This window comes from Dendrobium catenatum, unplaced genomic scaffold (genome assembly GCF_001605985.2).
Source record: "Dendrobium catenatum unplaced genomic scaffold, ASM160598v2 fragScaff_scaffold_743, whole genome shotgun sequence".
In the NCBI taxonomy this organism is placed as follows: Eukaryota; Viridiplantae; Streptophyta; class Magnoliopsida; order Asparagales; family Orchidaceae; genus Dendrobium; species Dendrobium catenatum.
The window spans coordinates 727,606-747,851 of NW_021319205.1; the positions used below are offsets into that span (position 1 = coordinate 727,606).

Sequence of the window (20,246 nt, forward strand, 5' to 3'; positions counted from 1 at the left end):
ACATACGTATCATTTTATATTATTTTATTTATATATCTAATATCCAAAATTTTAATAATATAAACATGTCATTTTATATGATTTTAATAGTAAATATACCACTCATATATTTTATTTTTATCACTCATATTTGATAAGAAAATGAATTATGGGTGGTATGTATGTAATATTAAAGTTTTATTTGTTAAATATGTAAATAGAATAGTGTAGGATGATATATATGTAAATATGTTATAGGGACTAATCAATTTGATGTGAATTCAAGTATGAAATTAAATAAAATAGTTCACAAGTATTAATGGAAAGAATATCATCATAATTTTTAATTTGAATTTAGTTGTAAAATAATGATATACATAATCTTATACTAAATATTAGGTAAATAAACTATATATATAGTTTTTAATTATATTTTAATTCAAACTTAAAACTATCATGACACCTTGTATTCATAAAAAATTATATGATAACATATTATACAAATTATATGAAGAAGAATATGATAACTATTTAATTTGTTTTAAAATTAATATAACATATGAAGAATTTTTACGATATTAATTTCAAAATAAATTTAATGATTTTAAAATTGATCTTTATGCAGCTTTTATCAAGCTAACCTGACACAATTTGTATTCAAATTTTATTAATTAAATTCCAACAAGTTTTTACATAATTATTAATTAGCATCTCTACCTTCATTGTGATCTCTTTAAAACAGAGTACAGACCAATCCGCAAGCTCTGCAAAAATGGGCAAATTATTGTGTCCGATGTCCGGACGAATCCAGACACCAATAAAAATGCGCCACATCACTCAAAAATATCGGGGCTCAGGACATCCGGACGAGTTTGCTTGAGGATGGGCTACAGTTGTGTGAATGAGCTGAATATGAAAATCCTTACAAAAAGATGTAAAGATCTTCCCAGTAAAACGTGTCCCGTTATTAGTGATGACTCTCGCAGGAATGCCAAAGCGACAGACTATATTCTTCCATAAGAATTGTTTGGCATTTGCTTCAGTAATCTTCGCCAAAGGTTATGCCTCCACCCATTTGGTGAAGTAATCTATAGCCAGGATGATGAATTTTTGTTGTCCAGTGACTATAAGGAAGGGTCCCATTATATCAATTCCCCACTGAGCGAAAGGCCAAGGACTATGTATTGATGCAAGCTCCATAGTGGGTTTATGAGTGAGATTGGAATGTAATTGACAGTTTTCACACTTTTGAGTAAACTCAAGTGCGTCATGTTTTATTGTAGGCCAATAGAATCCTTGTCTCATGATCTTCTAAGCCAATGCTCTTCCTCCCAGATGTTCTCCACACACTCCTGAATGAAGTTCTCGAAGTGCATAATCAGCTTCTGGAGGTGGGAGGCACTTGAGATATGGTCCGGTGAAGGCGCGCTTATACAACTCATCACCAATAATGGTGAAATTTGTCGTTTGTCTTTGAAGTCTTGTTGCAGCTATGGGTTCTTCAGGTAGTATATCATCCTGTAAAAAAGATCAGATGGGATCGATTCAAGACACCTCTCTTGCTTCATTGATTGATTGTATGACCCACGGAACTTGAATACTTGGAAAGTAGATCTCCTCGATACACTTTCTTTTATAAATATCTCCCGTTGTTGATGTAGTAAGTTTTGAAAGAGCATATGCTCTTGCATTTAGCTCTCGGAGAATATGTATGATCTGATGCTTTCTTATACGGCCAAGAGTAACTTTGCAATGCTGCAATACTGGGTCAGTTGCGGATTGTGGACATCAAACTCCCCCTCCACCTGAGAGGTGACTAGTTGTGAATCAGTGTGGACTATTAGATTCATCACCTCACAATTAATTGCTAGTATTAATCCAGCTCTATTGCTCGTACTATGCTGTGTTCACTACGGGAAAACACGCGAATACCGTCGGACTTTTCGGCGGAATATTTTGCGTCTGTAAATACGGCGTTATTGATCAAAAAAAGTTTTTATTAGGCGCACCAAGAACATCACTGCATCTTGACCAGCTAGGACATTACGTATTGAGGGGACCACCTCGTCTCAGCCTACTATACAGTCTCAGCCTGCTACACAGCCTCAGCCTGCTATAGCCACAGCCTGCTACACAGCCTTTACCCACTCCTAGAGCCAGTAGCCCACAGTTCTACTCAGCAGACCCCTGATTTTCTTCACCAGATCCCGCGCAGAGTACTCCTTTCTACCCATACTACGCACCCCCACCTTATGTTGGTACCCCTCCTACTTATTCATATACACCATATGCTCCGCCATACTATCCCCCACCACCCCATCAGCCTACTACAGCTGGACCTTCGACAGCAGCTGAACCTTCGACACCAGTTGCACCAGAGTAGGAGACAGATGGTAGAATGTTGATAGCACCTGAGGGTGACACATACGTACATTCTCTTTTATTTAAGCTAACGAATATTTTTATTTTATATTATATATTTATTTCACATAACCTTATTTTTGTAGGTTCTACCCATTAAAACAACCAACACATAAAATATGGGACATCATACGGAGCATGTTTGATGCTCCTTATGTTTCTTGAAAGAAAGTCCCGAAAGAAGTCCGAGAAATGTGGTTTAGAGAGTTTGAGATATTTTTGGATATTAGTTTTTATGTTATATCTAATTAAATGATTTATTCTTTTTTACTTAAGCTAATAAACATATATATTCTATATTGTATATTTTTTAATACAGAAAGATTTTTGTTGGCTGCGACAGCACAATGTTAAAATTAGAAAGAATTTTGAGAAGCTTGGGTCCACTCGATATTTTTAGTTTAATTATATATATTTATACTCTACTTTCACATGAGGAATATACACGGCTTTGAGAGACTCATGTCGCAGCAGGTGAGGGCTCTTCTGGCGGCTCTGTGGAGTTTTCTGAGTACCGCATCTGGTCGCAGGCCGTTGGAGGAATGCAACATGGCAGAGTTTATGGTTTAGGTTCGCAAGCTCAGGCATACGAGGGGATGACCTCCTCTATTGCATCCATCTTCGCATCCAGTTCACATGAGTCCTTACATGCTCAACAAATAACTGCACTTCAAGCAGAGGTAGAACAAGTAAGGAAATCACAAGCTAATTAGCAAGCTCAATTGCAAGCACAGGTTCAAATGCAGATGCAGGAGCAACACAATCAATTGTTGGATGAAATGCGCAAAATGAGGGAGCATATGAGTGGAAAAGAGGTAGCTCCGGCTGAGGAGTCCACGGATTCAGAGTAGTTTACTTTAGTCATATGAACTTGTTTATTTCTTTGAATCTGTAATATTGAACAATATGTGATGTTTTTAGTTGGTTGATCATATTGAACAATTTCTTTTAATGGATATTTATGTTTTTGTGCATTTGTTGAAGTTCTTTATGCTGTGGAACTATTGTAGAACTGTTGTGGAAATATATTTGTATATATTTGCAGGTGTGGAAATCTGATTATTGGCTAGGAAGGCAATTTTTTTGTCATTGCTACAGGTTTCCGGCTAATTTGTCGTCGGAAATACGACGGAAACGACGATACAACAAATCGGTGCAATCATGCCGGCGTTCTTTTGTCCGCTGAAAAATACCGACGCACGTTACGACGTCTTATCCCCTGGCGTTTTTCGACGCCGGTAAAAAGCCGTAGCTTAGTTACGGAGAACTTACAGCGTTTTATCCGCCGGTATTTTCGATCAGATTTGTACGTCATAAACTACCGGCACATATGTCACCGAAAGTATCAGTTAAGAATCGACGCTTTGACTAACATATTTTGCGCCGGAGACTGTGCTGGAAAGTTTTCCAGCGTCTTATAAACGTCGGAAGACATTTATCGACGCGCACCAAACCGGCGCACAAAAATCCGACGGAAATGCGTCGAAAATCTAGAACTTCCGTCGGATTTTACGTGTTATCGGATATGGTCCACCAGTAATAGCGTGTTTTCCTGTAGTGGTTGTTTGTTCCTGTAGTGGTTGTTTGTTGCCGGAAACTTGAGTCGGAGCCCATACTCAAGAGTAACTTTATGCGGAGAAATTAACCGAATTCCGACCCCAACTCCAGAACTTCCAGAAACTCCAACGACATACAACGTCCAACATGGAGGAGAAGGCAAAGTACTTGGTTGAACATCGGATACTGGGACGGTGCACTCAACTACAAAGTCTGCAAGTGCTTGAGATTTAATATCGGACCTAGGCAAGTAGTGGATGTCAAATTCTCCCAGCTCTACAACCACTTAAAGAGCCTACCCGATGCTTCTGGCTTCTGCAGAATACTTTTCAGTGGTAGATTTGAGTAAACCCCAATTGAATGGGCTTGAAAGTAAGGAAGTAGTTTTCTGGCAGAATAAACTAACGCCTCATTTGGAATATCTTTTTTGTCGCTTTCTAAAACTTTTTTTTTATATATAAAAATATCTAGCTAAAAAACTATTTTAGAAAACAGCAAGAAAGCTGTCTCTTAGGCTTCATTGGGATGATTTTCTTAATGTTTCTAAAAGCAGCTTTTTAGTACAAAAATTAAAATTTTGTACTGAAAAGGTGCTTTAAGAAACAATAAAAAAGCCGTCCCAAACAAAACCTAATATCTTCATTTTGGTTAGCCACTATCTTTAAAAATCAAATATGAATGAGTTATGCGGCAACCATATTTAAAAAAAAAAAAGTTAAAATAAAACTTAAATTGGTAGCCAACAATTTAAAAAATTAAAATTAAACATTATCCAAAACAATTAATGAAATATCCTCATTTGATGTGAAAACTAATCTTTAGATTTTCTTTGAAATATTTTGGACATGAAAACAAATTTTAGATGTTCTATAAAAGAATGTTGTCATTATGCTCTAAATTACGATAAAATCCAGCAGAACAGGTGGAGGATTTTGCATTCAGTGAGCTCTGTGCGGAGGATGGGTTGAGCTTTCAGTATCATAAAAATAATATTTAAATAAAAAATAACTCAGTGGGATAAGCCAATTTAGGTTATCACCGTTCATTCCTGAATATGCTCATAATTTTAGGCAATTTAGTGAACCCAATTTAGGCTATCATATAACAGATTTAGGCTTCGTTTGGGATGACTTTTTTATTACTTCTTGAAGCAGCTTTTTAGTATAAAAATTAAAATTTTTGTACTAGAAAGCTGTTTCAAGAAGCAATAAAAAAGCCGTCCCAAACGAAACCTTAATCTAATTTAGATGAATATGAACATACAAAAAAAAGTGTTTCGTCTCCTCAGTAGGTTTAACCATTTATTCTTCATCAAATGATCAACATATCCCAGCAATTTATCCAGCATGCATTCCACCCGGCCCATTGATGTATTTTTTGCTTCTTTTTTTTTTATAGAAATGCACAACGCAAGTTTTAAGGAACCTAAAAATTTTGATTTCTCATAAGATGCCGTCATATGAGTGGTTTTACTCTTAGAAACAGAATACGAAATGACATATTCGTGAAAATGTTAGAGTAGCTCAAGTGAAAGATAAGATTAGAGAGTCGCCTTAAATGGTTCGGTGATATAAAACAGCGGCCTTCCGATGACCCAATTAGAAAAATAGTTGTGTTAAATATGACTTATGTTAGGAAAAATAAAGATAGTCAATAAAAAAACTTGGTTAGAAAATATTATAAATGATATTTTTTTATTAGATTTAGATCATAATTTGACTCAAACATATGCACTTATCATGATTTATTAGTTGAGAGTTTCGACTATCAATCAAAAAATTTTGAATTGAATCTTATATATATAATATGTCTATAAATTCATTTTAATTGATCTAAATAAAAAATAAAAAAAGAAGCAGCCAAGGACTTGTCATGAATACTCTAATTTCTGCGATCGGACCATCTAAAAGATCAAGGCCGTCCATGCTAATAATTCCTTCAATATTCTATGAAGAATTGCGTACGCGACCGGCTATCTTCCACATAGGACCCCGTCAGTCCACACAATTAAAATGAACAAAACAATAACAAAATATGACTCTGATGTCAACCAAATGGCGTGTCCTCCCCATTTACTCCATCCCCTTCTTTTTAATCAAATTAATCCAAATCTCCTACTAATTTACGCAGGTGCCACTAAAGGAAACAGTTCATTACATCATTAAAATATTATCTAATCAAATTATTTTATTAAATAAAAAAATAAAGTGCCTTTTATTAAAAAAAATGCTTTGCCGGTTTTAAAATAAATATGAAAAAACATTTAATTTAATAAATATTGTTTATGAATTATACCATTTCTTATAGATATGTATTTAAAATAATATTTTTATTCTTGTATTGATATTTATATAATTAAATAAATAATACGAAAATATAATAATACTAATTTTCTTTTAAAAACAATTCTTCTCAATTTTAAATATTAATTTATTGAAAAAATAAAATATTACTCCTAATTATTAATATTGATTTCAATTTTGTCTGCTACAGAAAGTCGTAATTAAGCGCGGAAGCAAGGGTATTGTAGGAAATAAGGTCACGCGGGGCCGGCACGGTTCCCGTATTCCGCCGGCCGTTACATCCCAGTTTCGCGCTTTCTTCTTACCCCCTTCCCATATGCTCCGCCCTTCAATTATTTATTTCCGGCTTCGCAGCGGCGAAATCCCCAACTTCTTCCCGCACAGGAGAGATCGGGTTTTCCGTGTCGTTTCGGCCCGATGTTTCTGACGGAGAAGCATTCGTCCCCTTTTTCCCTCTTCTTCTCCTTCAACGCTAAAAAGACGCCCGCCGGCGGCGTCTCAAAGCCATTTGAAGAAACCCTAATCATTCGGCTGAGTTCCCTCCTCCCGATCCCCGACTCCTCGCCATCAATCCCTCTAACGTGGCTCTCCCGCGCCATAGATCTGCTAACCCAAACTCTAGCTGACGCGACCGCGATCATCTCAGATCCCTCCCTCTCCGTTACTGATCGCGCCGCCCTCTCTTCTCACCTCGACTCCAGCGTCGCCCTCCTCGACGCCTGCAACGCGATCTCTGCCGCAGTTGATCACATCCTTCACGGCCGCCTTCTCGTCCGCCTCGCCCTACACCTTATCTCCTCTTCGTCGTCGCTCTCCCCCGATCGACGCTGCCGCGTTCGCTCTGCGATCGCGGAGTGGGAGGCTGCAGACGCCGCACCGGCACCGCCGTGCGACTCCAACGACCTCTCTCGACTTCGACCCAAGGATCCGAATCGCGGAAGGCTCACTGCCGTTCGCCGCGCTATTTACGCCGTCGAGGCGGTCTCCGATCTGGTGGCGAGATCCACCCTTGCCTTTTTGGGGGAGAAAGGTGATTTTCTTTCAGGAATTCGTGTGTCTAGCGATTTTGCATGGGCGGCAGCGTATAACGAGATTGCCGCGAAGGTCTCGGCCAAGCTTTGTTGTGGGGAGATCGCTGGCGAGGTCGAGGCGGCGAAGACTAGTGTGAAGAAACTGGCAGTAGCCGTGGACAAGGACGACGGCAGTGGGGAAGTAACAGAAGAGGTACGGGACGCCGTTCGGGGAGCGGAGGAGGCAATAGAAGAGTTGACGGAAGGTTTGGATCGATTGGCTAACGCCGTTAACACCCTTTTCCGCGCGGCTTTGGAAACGAGAGAGGCAGCCCTTCAGTGCTTCAGGGTTGCGCCGGGAAGGTGTAATTAGGAATTATCTGCCTTTTTTTATGTCAGTGTAACGGGTAATTCTCTTGCGCCAGCTATATCTTGCTTGAACTAATATTAATGAAAATCTGGGCTTTTACGGTAAGCGATCTGAAACATTAATCGTCGATCTGTTCTCCGTTCAATCGTGCTTTCTCGGAATACTTTGGGCTGGGTGGAAGCACCTAGTATTTGATTTAATCAGCTAACTCTTTCTCTCGAGTCAATGAATTTGATAAATCTGGCAGAAAATAGGGTTTCAGAAATCTGGGATTTAGCAGAAAAAAACAGAATTTTCTGTCTCGGTGGCTTTTCATTTGCAGGGAGATTTGGTTTTGCATTTTAGGCCGTTGTTTGGCTGGATTTCGCTCAAATCCAGCCTAAATCCTGCTACCAAACAGCCCCTTTTTTGATTCATTCACAGTTATTCTATCATCTTCTTAAAGAAGAAGAATCTCAGGCATTCAAGTTTGCTTTCAAATTCTGCTGCTTGTCCATGAGAAGTTGCCTTCTTGTTTCATGTGCACTCAATCAGTTGCATACTTGTACTCGATTATGTGAGATTCTCTCATGCTAGGTTGAGAAATTATTGTGTGCGGAATCCGAACGTGTTTCGAGGCGAATCCGGGCATGTCACGTCACCGGGGCCCAGTGCATTCGGTGACGTAACACATCCGGATTCGTCTCCAAAAGCACCAACTACACACACCAAGCTGATGGATTTTTTAGCGATCTTTGATTCATCTGACTAATTGAGCCAAATGATTTGTGGTGATCCTAAGAGAGTCCAATCCTCATGTTGATAAGCCAAGCAACTTCACTATTAGTACTGAGATTAGAAGCCTTATTTTTTGTATTACAACAACTAATTTATCTTGCATATCATTTAGAAATTTAATACCATGATTTTCAAAATGAATTAAAAGGTTAGTTTTTTTTTATGAGGTTGGAATTAAAACCAAAAAGTTGAGCATACTGACCCTTGGATATTAAGGTATATATGGATGCTCATTTGGAATCCTACTATTGAACACAACTCTCCTTGGCCTGTTGGTTGAGAGCTTAGGCTTCCAACGAAGAGGTCCAAGGTTCGAGTCCATGTGTCTGCGTTGTGTGTGTGAGTTTGCCTTAAATGGCCTAAATGTCCCAAAAAAAAAGAATCCTACTATTGCATTAAATTTAGGAAAGAGAAGTCTGACAGAGGTACCCTAAAATCCCTATAATAGAATTAGGCCAGAGCCAAGTTTTCTTAATTGAGAATAATAAGCCCTCTCCTCAAGAACTCTACTTGATAAAATTTGATTATTATTGTAAAGCAGCTCTCTTTGGTCTACCCATTAAGAAGTTTTTGGTTTGAATCTGATATGTATGTTTGTCTTAATTGGTTTAAATGTCTCCAAAAAAACTCATTATTGTAGAAACAAATGCCCTATTTTTTAAAGTTTAATTAACTTCAAACATAAAAGTTCTTTCAAAGACATTAATTTTCCTCACACAGGTAATATTTGGAGCATTTTCAGTAAGTTTGAATGCTCCTAACATTTCTTCTTTCAGCCTTTGAACATTCTTTAATGAAGTTGTATCTATTTTCAATCAATTCTAAACATAACTTCAAAGCAAAAAAAAAAAATTTTTGGTAACTCATGAGATGTAATTATTCATAAGAGTAAGCTTTGATAAGGATCCTAAACATCAAAATAAATATTCCTCTCTTGATGTAGCACTTTCTTTTCCCTCATTAAGGCTCTCTCCAAGCCCACACGGAATGACCATCTAGACATATATCAATGGTAGATGGTTGCCAAACATCCTTAGAAATGAAAGAAGATCAAGCAACCAGAAGGAGGTCATCAAATACAATATTATTTATTGATAGAAGTTAGGTAACAATATATAGAAGTCAAGCAATTATGATGGTCAACTTTGGCTGATCTTGATAAGATGGAGATTTAGACTTCATTTGTGATAGACTTTTTTACTGCTTAAAATAATTTTTTAAAATAAAAGTTTTATTTATTGTATCTTATAGTTTTATTTATTATATTAAAAAGCTATTTTAAGAAAGTAAAAAAACCATCTCTAACGAAACCTTAGTGACAAAAAAGATGAATATTAGACATTGAAAATTAATTATCACCAATAAATATCATTTTCTAATCATTTTTAGACAATGTATGTTCAACTTAGTCATTCTTTTCATAGGAGAGGCCAAAAGAATAAGACGGACGGACCTCAAACATTGGTGAATGATAGGCATTAGATGATAATCTATGAGCAATATTGGAAGTTGTTAAGAAACAATTTCCTCAGCTTGGTGTGTTTAAGGAATACGGCTTTGATTTATGCTTTCTACCTATTTTTAACATATAAAAAAAACTCACAAAGAAATTATGACTGGACGTCTTTTCCTTTTTTTTTTTTTTTAAAGAATAAAAATTGACATCAAAAATAAAATTTATGAACCATACCAAACGAAACCAAAATCCATCTCAAGTTATTTTAGCCAAATTAGTGTCAGAAGCACATATCAATAACTCATTGATCTGCTAATAAACCAAATATACATATAGAAGGAAATTGCAGGACTTCCTGTTTAAACTAGTCTGGAGTAGCGTAATAACAAAAATCCCAGTAAGAGCTACGTATAATAAGAATATTGCCACTACGTAAACATACCTTCAATTTTTGCACTACTTCGAACAAAATAAAGTAACAAAATTTTAAGTACGAGGACTGTGACAAGTTCCTGAAGATTACAAAACTATCCTTGCTGCAGTTGAGTTCATTTAAGTTGTCGGAGTTAGATTCGTTAGTCCAAAATTTGGCCATATAAATAGTAGCACTCTCATATTTAAGAGCAAAAAAAAAACAGAAATGCTTGGAAGAGAGTAGCAGCATATGGTCAAAAACTCTATTTCATAAAAAAACCTGTAGCTTCTCATCATTGATTCTATAGTTGCCAATCTATTGGAGAGAGGCCTAATCTCTTTAGCATCTCATTTGTCTTGGAAAAATGCCTGTTATAGAGAAAATATGAAATAAGATATCGCATTGGAGAACAAGTCAGTGATAGAGAGCGCAGGCGCAGAAGATCTTGTAACGTTAGGCGAACTTAATCGAGGAAAGATAATCTATATGAAAGAATATGAGATTTGCAAGGCAAAGAGAAATGATTAATTGGTTGAAGCTAGCCAACCGCATTGGCAGATGTTTGATAACAGAAAATCCCAAACCAGTTAATCCAAATAAATTAAAGGAAAGCTATCAATTTTCGTTTCTGAATGCAAAATGAATCCAGCTTTACTTACAGTATGAACAGAAATATTCCAGATGGTCAACCTATGGCTAGAGAAAGTTGATGGACCCTTCAAACCTCAAGCCCGGATGCCATCTTCTGCAGGAGCATCCACAGTGTTGAGATGTCCCCAAGCCATCTATTAAGCATGTACAATTGTACATCGCTGTTCGTTCAATGCGACACTTGAACACTAGAAATTTTTTAGGGTGCCTTATGAGACATTCGATTTCGTATCTCAAAGACATCAGAAGTCTAAACCATCAAAAAGATTATACGATGCATCATCATCAGAAGATTCAATCTCGTCATTATCTAATACACAATCAACTCCCATTAGAAGATGTTTGGCAACAAGTAGGATTTAACTTTAGTGGAATTTAGTAAACATGTAAATCCAGATTTAATAAATCCTAAAATTGTTTGGTGTGAAATATGTTAAATCCTGATAAATCATGAGAAACTGTTTGGCAACGTAATACAAGATTTAAGACGGTTAGTTTATTTATAAATTAAATTTAATGTATGTTGAATGTAATTTGCATGTTAAATATGAGTTACTTATTAACTTTAATTTTAATTATATTTAATAAGTTATAATGATAAATAATATAATTAGAAGCTAATTTAATTATTATAAATTATCAAATTAGGTGTTAATTATCAAATTACTTATTATATTACTGTTGACCTCAAAAGCAAACAAAAAAAAATCAAAATTGTATAAAAAATTCCACATCACCTGCCAAATCCTGTAGAAACGGCGACCCATACCTCTACATCATCGCAGAACAGCAGCAAGCCCATCCCTCGCACGCGTAAACCCGCTTCACGTCGCCTGATTCGCGTCGTCAAAAGGAACAAGAGCTCGAAGCTCTCGACTCTCTTCCACCCACACAAGCTCCAACTCTTCCTCTGCTTCACTTCTTCTTCCATTAGTAGATCTCCACACCCGACCCCTCCACATCTACTGTTTCCAACTCCTCAAGCCTCAAGTCATCTCCTACCGCCTGCTTTAATCCGAACTACTAGCACTCGCCAACACAGACGGCGACCACCTCCGCTTAAGTTACCTTCTCGACCAACTTGTTTATGAGTAATTCAAGTTGCGCTTAAAACAATAGAAACTCATGCCCAATACTCCATCTCTTAATGCATTACCTCCTTTGGAAGTTTGCATGCTAAATTACCACCTAAATTAATGTGATATCAAATAATCCTAAAAATTTCTTCCAAAACGTTTTCCTAAAACCTAAACCAAATCATATTCAACCAACCTCTGCAATATCTTCCCAAATCATCCCATATACATTACATGCAATCTTCACGATATCACACATTAATAATTTTATTTCAAACTTCTCTTTACCGATCACATAAAATTTTACCCAAATCAAGAGAAAATCCAAATTTAAATACCAAGAAGTTCATAGAATTTTAAAATATAAAAATATATACATCACTATACATATTTATTTATTCATTTATTTTTATATTTATATAATACATTCTTTGCTCAAAGCAAAACTCTGCCTTCACACTAAATTGACTGTGGGAGCCAAATTCAAATCAACAAGCTCAAAAAGGAGCTTTCCTATCCCTTCATTTAACTTCACGTCTTTCTCTTTTCTTCAATCAAGTGTGTGTACAAGGAACAATTCAAGGCCTTATCACTTGGAAATTTGTGCTCTCTTGCATGAAGAGGAGTTTCACGTTTTGGCATCTGCATTAACATCTCTTAACACATCATTAAACAAGTATCACATTTGATTTCAAGACTTATCAATGAGATCTATGATAGTCCAGTATATATTTTTTAACTTGCATTGTCCCATTCCATGTTGTTTCGTATCCCGTCACACTATTCGACATTATAAGAAGTCATCCAACATTGTAATAGCTGCATTGTTGTTCACTTTTTAAAAAAACAGAGATAAGTGATGGCAGTGTTCTTTTGTAATGATTAATTAAATATAACAAGAAGCTCTCATATCATGATGGTACTTTAGCAAGGATTATAAGTTGAGCGGTCTATTAATATTTAATACATCCAAGTTAAGTGAAAATTACATAAAAAACCTTGAATTATAAGGCATATACGTAAATAGAAAAACAAAATTCAAATCACATATGCAAGCAGATGAAAGCACTCCTAAAGTAATTTGTGCACGCATACCAAGTGAGAATGCAATAAAAATAATTTTTATTGACCTGCACCAAAACAGCAACTTTATGATTAATTTAGATATTGATCTCTTCTTCATTTCATGTAATAACTAGAAAATTTGTCAATTAAATGGGAAATATTAGTGGATTTAAAATAAAAGCCATATGATTACCTTTTCCAGCTGATTTAGCTATTTTTAACCATTGAAAATTTTTACCTTGTCAGAAAGTTCATAACCCTTTCTAGCGGATTTATATCCATGAAAAAGCTAGGATTCCAAGATACAGAAGAATGGAACCAAGTAGTATTCTAAGAATAGACACCGAAGACAAACCTGCATCCAAAAAAGCCTCTATTAGCAGAAAGGCCCGACGGATGGGCTGCTTTAAGGATATGGTGCTTCGTAGGATCTATCAGTCTGCATACAAAAAAGATAGGCATCTTTCAGAAAATAAGTTTTAAATGGAAAATTTAACAGATTTACATGAACTATGAAGCTTCATTTAGCCAGAATCAAATTATTGTGCTGACAGAGAACTCAATACGAGCATCAAATATCCTTCAGCATTGCCTTTTGATAGTTCAAAAGTAGGAAAAAGATGAACAGTTGAGTTAACAAGCCTAAGGGAGTATGAGTAAAAGAAAACAATTCAGAGAACTTACTTGGACTTCTCTTGAGCTGAATTACCCCAGAGAATAAAAACAATGCCTCTTTTCTTCTCTGATATTGTTCGAATAACAGCATCAGTAAATGGTTCCCACCCTTTTGTAGCATGAGAATTAGCCTGATGCTTTCTAACTAAAGCATAAAAAAAACCATCAAATAGTTTCTTTATCAAAGAAAATTTTTATTTACTTTCATGCATTCGTCAATTTATAAAGTTTTTTTCTATTATATTACTTTTTCTTTTTTTTAGAAGTTATTTCTTTTAAATGCCTTTAGTATGGAGAATGTCAAACTTGAGAGCGCCTAGAAAATTAATTTGGTAGGCAGTAGAATAATGTGAAAAAGAAAAAGTAATATTAAGACCATAATAAAGTGGCTACAAAACAAAATTCAAAGTTACAATATGAATGCAACAACGTTATCATGGTCTCCATTACATTTTAAAATGAGGATATGCCAAAAATTTATTGTAAATTGTTAGGCGGGGCATCTAGATTCCCTCAACTATCTTGGATAAGATTCTATTTTCATTTTCTAGATTGATAGCTACCAACTCAAGCTCCATTCACTGGTTTTCCAAGATGTTGGCAACCAAATTCAAGCTCCATTCACATTTAATCAATCATATCTACCATGATACATTCTCATTTTGCAACTACGAAAGAGGAAGAAATCAATTGTTGTATGCATCATACAACCACAAGAAAATAGAGGGAAGAGGAAAGGAGAGGCGAGAGGGGAGAGGAGGCGAACCCTTAAACCATAGCAGGGAGAGACTCTACAAAAAATTAAAGAAGTGACTATCGTCACTCATTAACAAAAATAAAATGACATTTTTTCAATATTTATATCAACTGTAATCTTCTCTCTTTTGAACCTTCGAGGAATATTTAACATCTGTGTAACATGTACACAGGTGGAACTCCACGAATTACATAAACTTGTGCCTAGTATTATTGGTCTTTGTTGTGTCTGTTCTCTCCTCTTTAATTGATTTTGCTCAAAATTTTATCACTCACCTTTTGTAAATGTAGTGCACACATGGCAAGATGTGATGAAGATTACATATGAATTGAAATAATAGAGTAAATTTTATCAATCACCTTACAGGAACTAATACTGAAAATAAATCATAATGGCACTGATGGACCGGTTCACCCTGAACCGGTCCATCCAAATAGACCCTCACGGGTCTACAGGAGGCGGGTTCCGCCTCCTCCGCCAGCTCCTTCAACCGATAGCCAAGGGGGGGCCTTGGGCCCACCTATTTTGATCTAAGGGCCACAATGGATGGGGCGCAAGCTTCATGGGGAGATGTAGGGTGGATTTGCAAAGGGTAATGTAGGGATGTGAGGGTTTTGGGAAAGTATTAAGAGGAGTCTTTAGGGTTCATTGAGGGGTATGCTGAAAATAGTTTTTTGCTTCTTCTTGTTTACTAGTTCCTAGGGTTTGTAGTGGGAGACCTTGTCCTTCTCGAAGTGGACAAACTTATCTTGTTATTTGCTTTGATTTTAATGCAAAAGGCTTTGTTCTTTTTTCCATTACTTTTGAGATTGTGTTTGTCTTGATTTGGTGGAGAAGTTCTTATCATTGAAGACGAATATCTATTGAGAAACCCTAGGGCGTATCAATTTGGTATCAGAGCTTTTGATCCTAGACGGCATGGCATCAAAGAAGGTAGAAGTCTTGGAGGGGGAGATGAGCCAATTGAAAGAGGAGGTAGGCGAGAAACTTTCGTCGTTGGAGGAAAAATTTTCAAACCTAGAAGAAAGATTTGGGGGTATGGAAGAGATGATCCGGAAATTGGTAGAAGCCCAAGTTGTGCAATCAAATCCGAAGGAAAAAGGGAAATCGCCGGTGCCGAACTCTAACCCTAACCCTAATTTTCAAATTAGGGAAGAAGGAGGAATCCAAGGTGAGGGAGGCGTGCAGGGCCAATGGTCGAAGGAAGGGGGAGAAGGGTCTGGGGTGGGCGGTTTTTGGGGGATGGCCGGTGGTCAAGGGGGCCGACCATACATGGGCTCGGCAGGGCCCCATGGCATACGAGAGGGGTGGCCAACTCAGATGGGGGGTTTTCCGGAAGGGAATCGTGCCCCGTGGGAGCAAGGGGGACCCACGACGCACACTGGAGGAGGCTATGGAGGTAGAAGGGAAGACTACGGTATGGGATACGGGGAGCTAAGAGAACCACCATGGGGAGGAACTCATAATACCTACCATGGAGAGAGGAGGGGAAGACCAACAGGAGAGGGATTCACTCAGGGGACATGGGGAGATGGAAGAACCTTCAACCGAGCCGATAACCGCACGAGGAAATTGAAGATTCCTATCTTTGAAGGAGAAGATGCTTATGGGTGGATCTACAGGGTGGAGCGCTATTTCGCAGTGAATGGCGTCACAGAAGAGGAGAAATTGATGGCGGTTCCAGTTTGTTTGGAAGGGAAAGCATTGGCCTGGTTCCAATGGCTTGAAGGAAGACAACATGTGAGGAGCTGGGAGGAGTTCAAAGACCTCCTACTTCATAGGTTCCGGATGTCTAGCGAGGGCACACACTATGAGCAGTTCGTGGCTCTAGTACAGGAGGGCACAGTGGCAGAGTATAGGAAGCACTTTGAGCTGCTTTCCAGCCGATTGAGAGGAATTACTGATGACCTTCTGGAGGGGAATTTCATGAAGGGATTGAAGCCCCACATCAGGGCAGCCATCAGAGTAGTTGATCCCCATGGTTTAGTGAAAATCATGGAGACTGCACAGTTGGTAGAGGACAAGCTAAAGGTGGAGCCACTGAGGAGATCAGGGGTGTCTTACCCCACTTACCGAGCACCATTCATGAGTGGAGGCCCAAAGGCGACTATCATCCTTCCTCATAAGGAGGTAGCCAAGGAGAGGACCACTACAGCAGTAAATCTAGGGGGGTTCAAAAGATTGACTGATTCAGAGTTGAAGGAAAAAAGGGCCAAGGGCCTTTGCTACCGCTGTGATGAGAAGTTTACACTTGGGCATAGGTGTAAGGAGCGGACGCTACATGTAATCATCGTAGGAGATTCTGAGGAGGAAGAGAACGAAGGAGCGGCTAAGGAGGATGGAGAGGAGGGAGAGCACCCTCATTTGGCTATGGTGGAGATTTCCCTCAACTCTATAGCAGGACTGACATCGCATTCCACCATGAAACTGGAAGGGGAGATAGCAGGGTACAAGGTGATGGTTCTAATTGATAGTGGGGCCACCCACAACTTCATCGCTTGCAGATTCGTGGAGAAGGTGGGTCTACCGGTGACCCAAGGGAGAGGCGTAGGAGTCATTTTGGGCACGGGGAAGAAGGAGCGCTGCAAAGGGCATTGTAAGGGAGTGACCCTCACATTGCAAGGAGAGAAGACAGAGCAAGATTTCTTACTATTGGACTTGGGGAGCACTGACGTGATACTGGGGATGCAGTGGCTCCAGTCCTTGGGCGAGATGAAGGTGAATTGGAAGAAGTTATACATGGAGTATGGGCAGGGGGGCCGGAAAGTGACATTACAGGGAGACCCCAGTTTATGCAGAGCAAGAGTGGCCTTGAAGTCCATTTTCAAAACTTTGAGAGATGAAGGGGAGGGCTACTTGATCGAGTTACAGCAAGTAGGCACGGAGGCCGAAAGAGAGCCAGAAGTCATTCCTGAGGAGATCCAGGAACTTTTACAGCAGCACTCCACAGTGTTTCAGATGCCCCAGGGTTTACCACCCGTCAGAACCAGGGAACATGCTATTGTGTTGAAAACCGGGGTAGCACCCATCAGCGTGCAGCCTTACAGATATCCTCATGCTCAGAAGGAGGAGATTGAGAGGCTGGTAACAGAGATGTTGGAGGCACAGGTGATCCAGCCCAGTGTGAGCCCATTTTCTAGCCCTGTACTCTTAGTGAAGAAGAAAGACGGTAGTTGGCGATTCTGTGTCGATTATCGGGCCCTCAATAAGGAGACTGTGTTGGATAAGTTCCCTATCCCGGTGGTAGATGAGCTTTTGGATGAGCTTGGGGGAGCGACCATCTTCTCCAAGGTGGACTTGAAGTCAGGTTATCACCAGATTCGGATGAGGGCTGAAGACATTCAGAAGACAGCCTTCCGGACACACGAAGGCCATTATGAGTTTTTAGTAATGCCTTTCGGGCTCACTAACGCTCCCTCCACTTTCCAAGCCCTGATGAATCAGGTCTTCCAGCCATACTTGAGGAGGTTTGTTTTGGTCTTTTTTGATGACATATTGGTGTATAACAAATCTCTGCAGGACCATCTCCACCATCTTGGAGTGGTACTCTCGACATTATTGGAGCATCAGCTATATGCCAACCATAAGAAGTGTTCGTTCGCTCAGAAGGAGGTGGAGTATCTGGGGCACATCATTTCAAATGATGGGGTGGCAGCTGACCCCACCAAGATAGAGGCCATGGTGAATTGGCCTACACCAAAATCCCTTAAAGGACTACGGGGATTCTTGGGACTAACGGGATACTACAGGAGATTCATCAAAGGCTATGGTTCCATAGCAAGTCCTTTGACCGATCAGTTGAAGAAGGACAACTTTCAGTGGGGAGAGAAGGCAGAGGGAGCCATGAAGAATCTGAAGGAAGCCATGACTAGTGCTCCAGTTTTGGCACTTCCTGATTTCACCCAACAGTTTGTGGTTGAAACTGACGCTTCAAGAGTGGGTTTGGGAGCAGTACTCATGCAGAATCATCGGCCGATTGCCTTCTTCAGCCGGATCTTATCAGCTAGAGCGCGGCTGAAGTCAGTTTATGAGCGGGAGCTGATGGCCATTGTGTTGGCTATTCAAAAATGGCGGCCTTATCTGTTGGGGCAACGATTCATAGTTCGTACTGATCAGCGGAGTCTCAAGTACTTTCTAGAGCAGCGATTGGTGGCAGAAGAACACCAGAGGTGGCTAGCCAAACTCTTGGGGTATGAGTTTGAGATTCAGTATAAACCAGGGGTTCAAAATAAGGCGGCAGATGCTCTTTCCCGTGTGAATTGTTCACAACTTCTGGCCCTATCTGTACCCCAATGGGTAGACTGGGGAGAATTGGTAAAGGAAAATCAACAGGCGGAAGAGCTAGAGGGGATTCGGGCGACTATCCAGAAGGGAGAAGGAGGGGTCAAGGGATATCACCTGGAGAACTCCCTATTACTATACAAATGGAGGTTGGTACTACACCGTGAATCAGCATTCATCCCCATTCTTCTACGGGAGTACCACGATAGCAGTATTGGTGGGCATTCAGGGGTGGAAAAGACCTATCGGCGGGTGAAGGCCGAATTTTTTTGGAAAGGGCTAAGAAGGGATGTCGAAGACATGGTGAGTAAATGCGATATTTGTCAGCGGAACAAATATCAAGCTTGTGCCCCTAGTGGTTTGTTGCAGCCATTAGTGCTGCCAAATAAGATTTGGGAGGAAGTCACCATAGATTTCATTGAGGGATTACCCAAGTCTGATGGGTATACAGTCATCATGGTGGTAGTGGATCGGTTAAGCAAGTATAGCCATTTCATTCCACTACGACACCCATTCTCTGCTCCTACTGTAGCCTCGACGTTCATCAGAGAGGTGGTGCGACTGCATGGGGTCCCCGCATCTATTGTCTCAGATCGAGACAAAGTATTCTTGTGCTCTTTTTGGAAGGAGATCTTCAAGATGCAAGGTACAGTCTTAAAGCGTAGTACAGCATACCACCCGCAGACAGACGGACGGTCCGAGGTGGTGAACCGGAGCGTGGAGACTTACTTGAGATGCTTTGTTGGGGAGAGACCGAAGCAGTGGGTCAAATGGCTACCATGGGCAAAATATTGGTACAACACTTGCTACCATACCGCATCTCAGTTCACACCTTTCAGGATTCTTTATGGAAGGGATCCACCACCATTGGTGAATTATCAGAAGGGAGCAACCACGGTATATCTGGTGGATCAATACTTGGAGGAGAGGGATAAGGTGTTGGGAGAGTTGAGGGAACACCTATTGAGAGCCCAGCTGTCACGACCCGACCCGACGGGGACGGATCCCGCCCGAGCTGGATCGCGACCAAACCCTTCTTATCCAGGATCTGGCTTTGGAATTTGGTTACTGAACTGATCTTCCAAATACTTAAACTCAACAGACACACAAACACAGAACAACAGAGCTACTATAAATCATCGAACACAGCGGAACAAAACATCTATCTTTTCATTTCCTCAAAATAATCATCTACAAATACAGTACATGGCTTTTAAACGGAAAGAAAGACAGAACAGAAAAGCCATGACTGTACAAAAATCAAAAGTATACCTATACGGATCAGAACTCTGAACTCTAGTCCTGGACTTCCTTCCCTTTCCCAGAACCTGAAAACCACCAGAAAACAAGAGTGAGCTCAACAGCTCAGCAAAGCAACAAACCACCAATCTAAACTCTCAGAATCCAAAACCAAACACATCAGACCAAATCCAATCAGAATATTCGTACAGAA

At 39.3% G+C, this 20,246-nt stretch overlaps 3 protein-coding genes across 5 annotated transcripts in view; 2 read left to right on the forward strand and 1 right to left on the reverse strand.

The window, feature by feature from the left end:
* The first annotated feature begins 6,513 nt into the window (after positions 1–6,513).
* LOC110097494 (UPF0496 protein 4-like) lies at positions 6,514–7,745 on the forward strand. Its single transcript, XM_020823875.2, has one exon. The coding sequence runs from the start codon at positions 6,678–6,680 to the stop codon at positions 7,641–7,643; it is 966 nt and encodes a 321-aa protein (XP_020679534.1). The 5' UTR covers positions 6,514–6,677; the 3' UTR covers positions 7,644–7,745.
* Positions 7,746–10,153: 2,408 nt separating this feature from the next.
* LOC110097485 (uracil-DNA glycosylase, mitochondrial) overlaps positions 10,154–20,246 on the reverse strand; it is a 50,126-nt gene continuing 40,033 nt past the window's right edge. The window contains exons 5-7 of one of the 3 annotated variants that reach the window (XM_028696418.1): positions 13,765–13,900; positions 13,436–13,519; positions 10,154–13,145 (exon numbers count right to left, since the gene is read on the reverse strand). In XM_028696418.1, the coding sequence (XP_028552251.1) occupies positions 13,001–13,145; positions 13,436–13,519; positions 13,765–13,900 (365 nt within the window). In that variant the 3' untranslated portion in view covers positions 10,154–13,000. The remainder of the gene's footprint in view (positions 13,146–13,435; positions 13,520–13,764; positions 13,901–20,246) is intronic. The other 2 variants (XM_020823861.2, XM_020823862.2) reach the window with 2 other exon arrangements.
* LOC114580023 lies at positions 13,917–20,194 on the forward strand. Its single transcript, XM_028696417.1, has one exon. It carries the CDS (start codon positions 15,431–15,433, stop codon positions 19,868–19,870), a length of 4,440 nt encoding a protein of 1,479 aa, XP_028552250.1. The 5' UTR covers positions 13,917–15,430; the 3' UTR covers positions 19,871–20,194.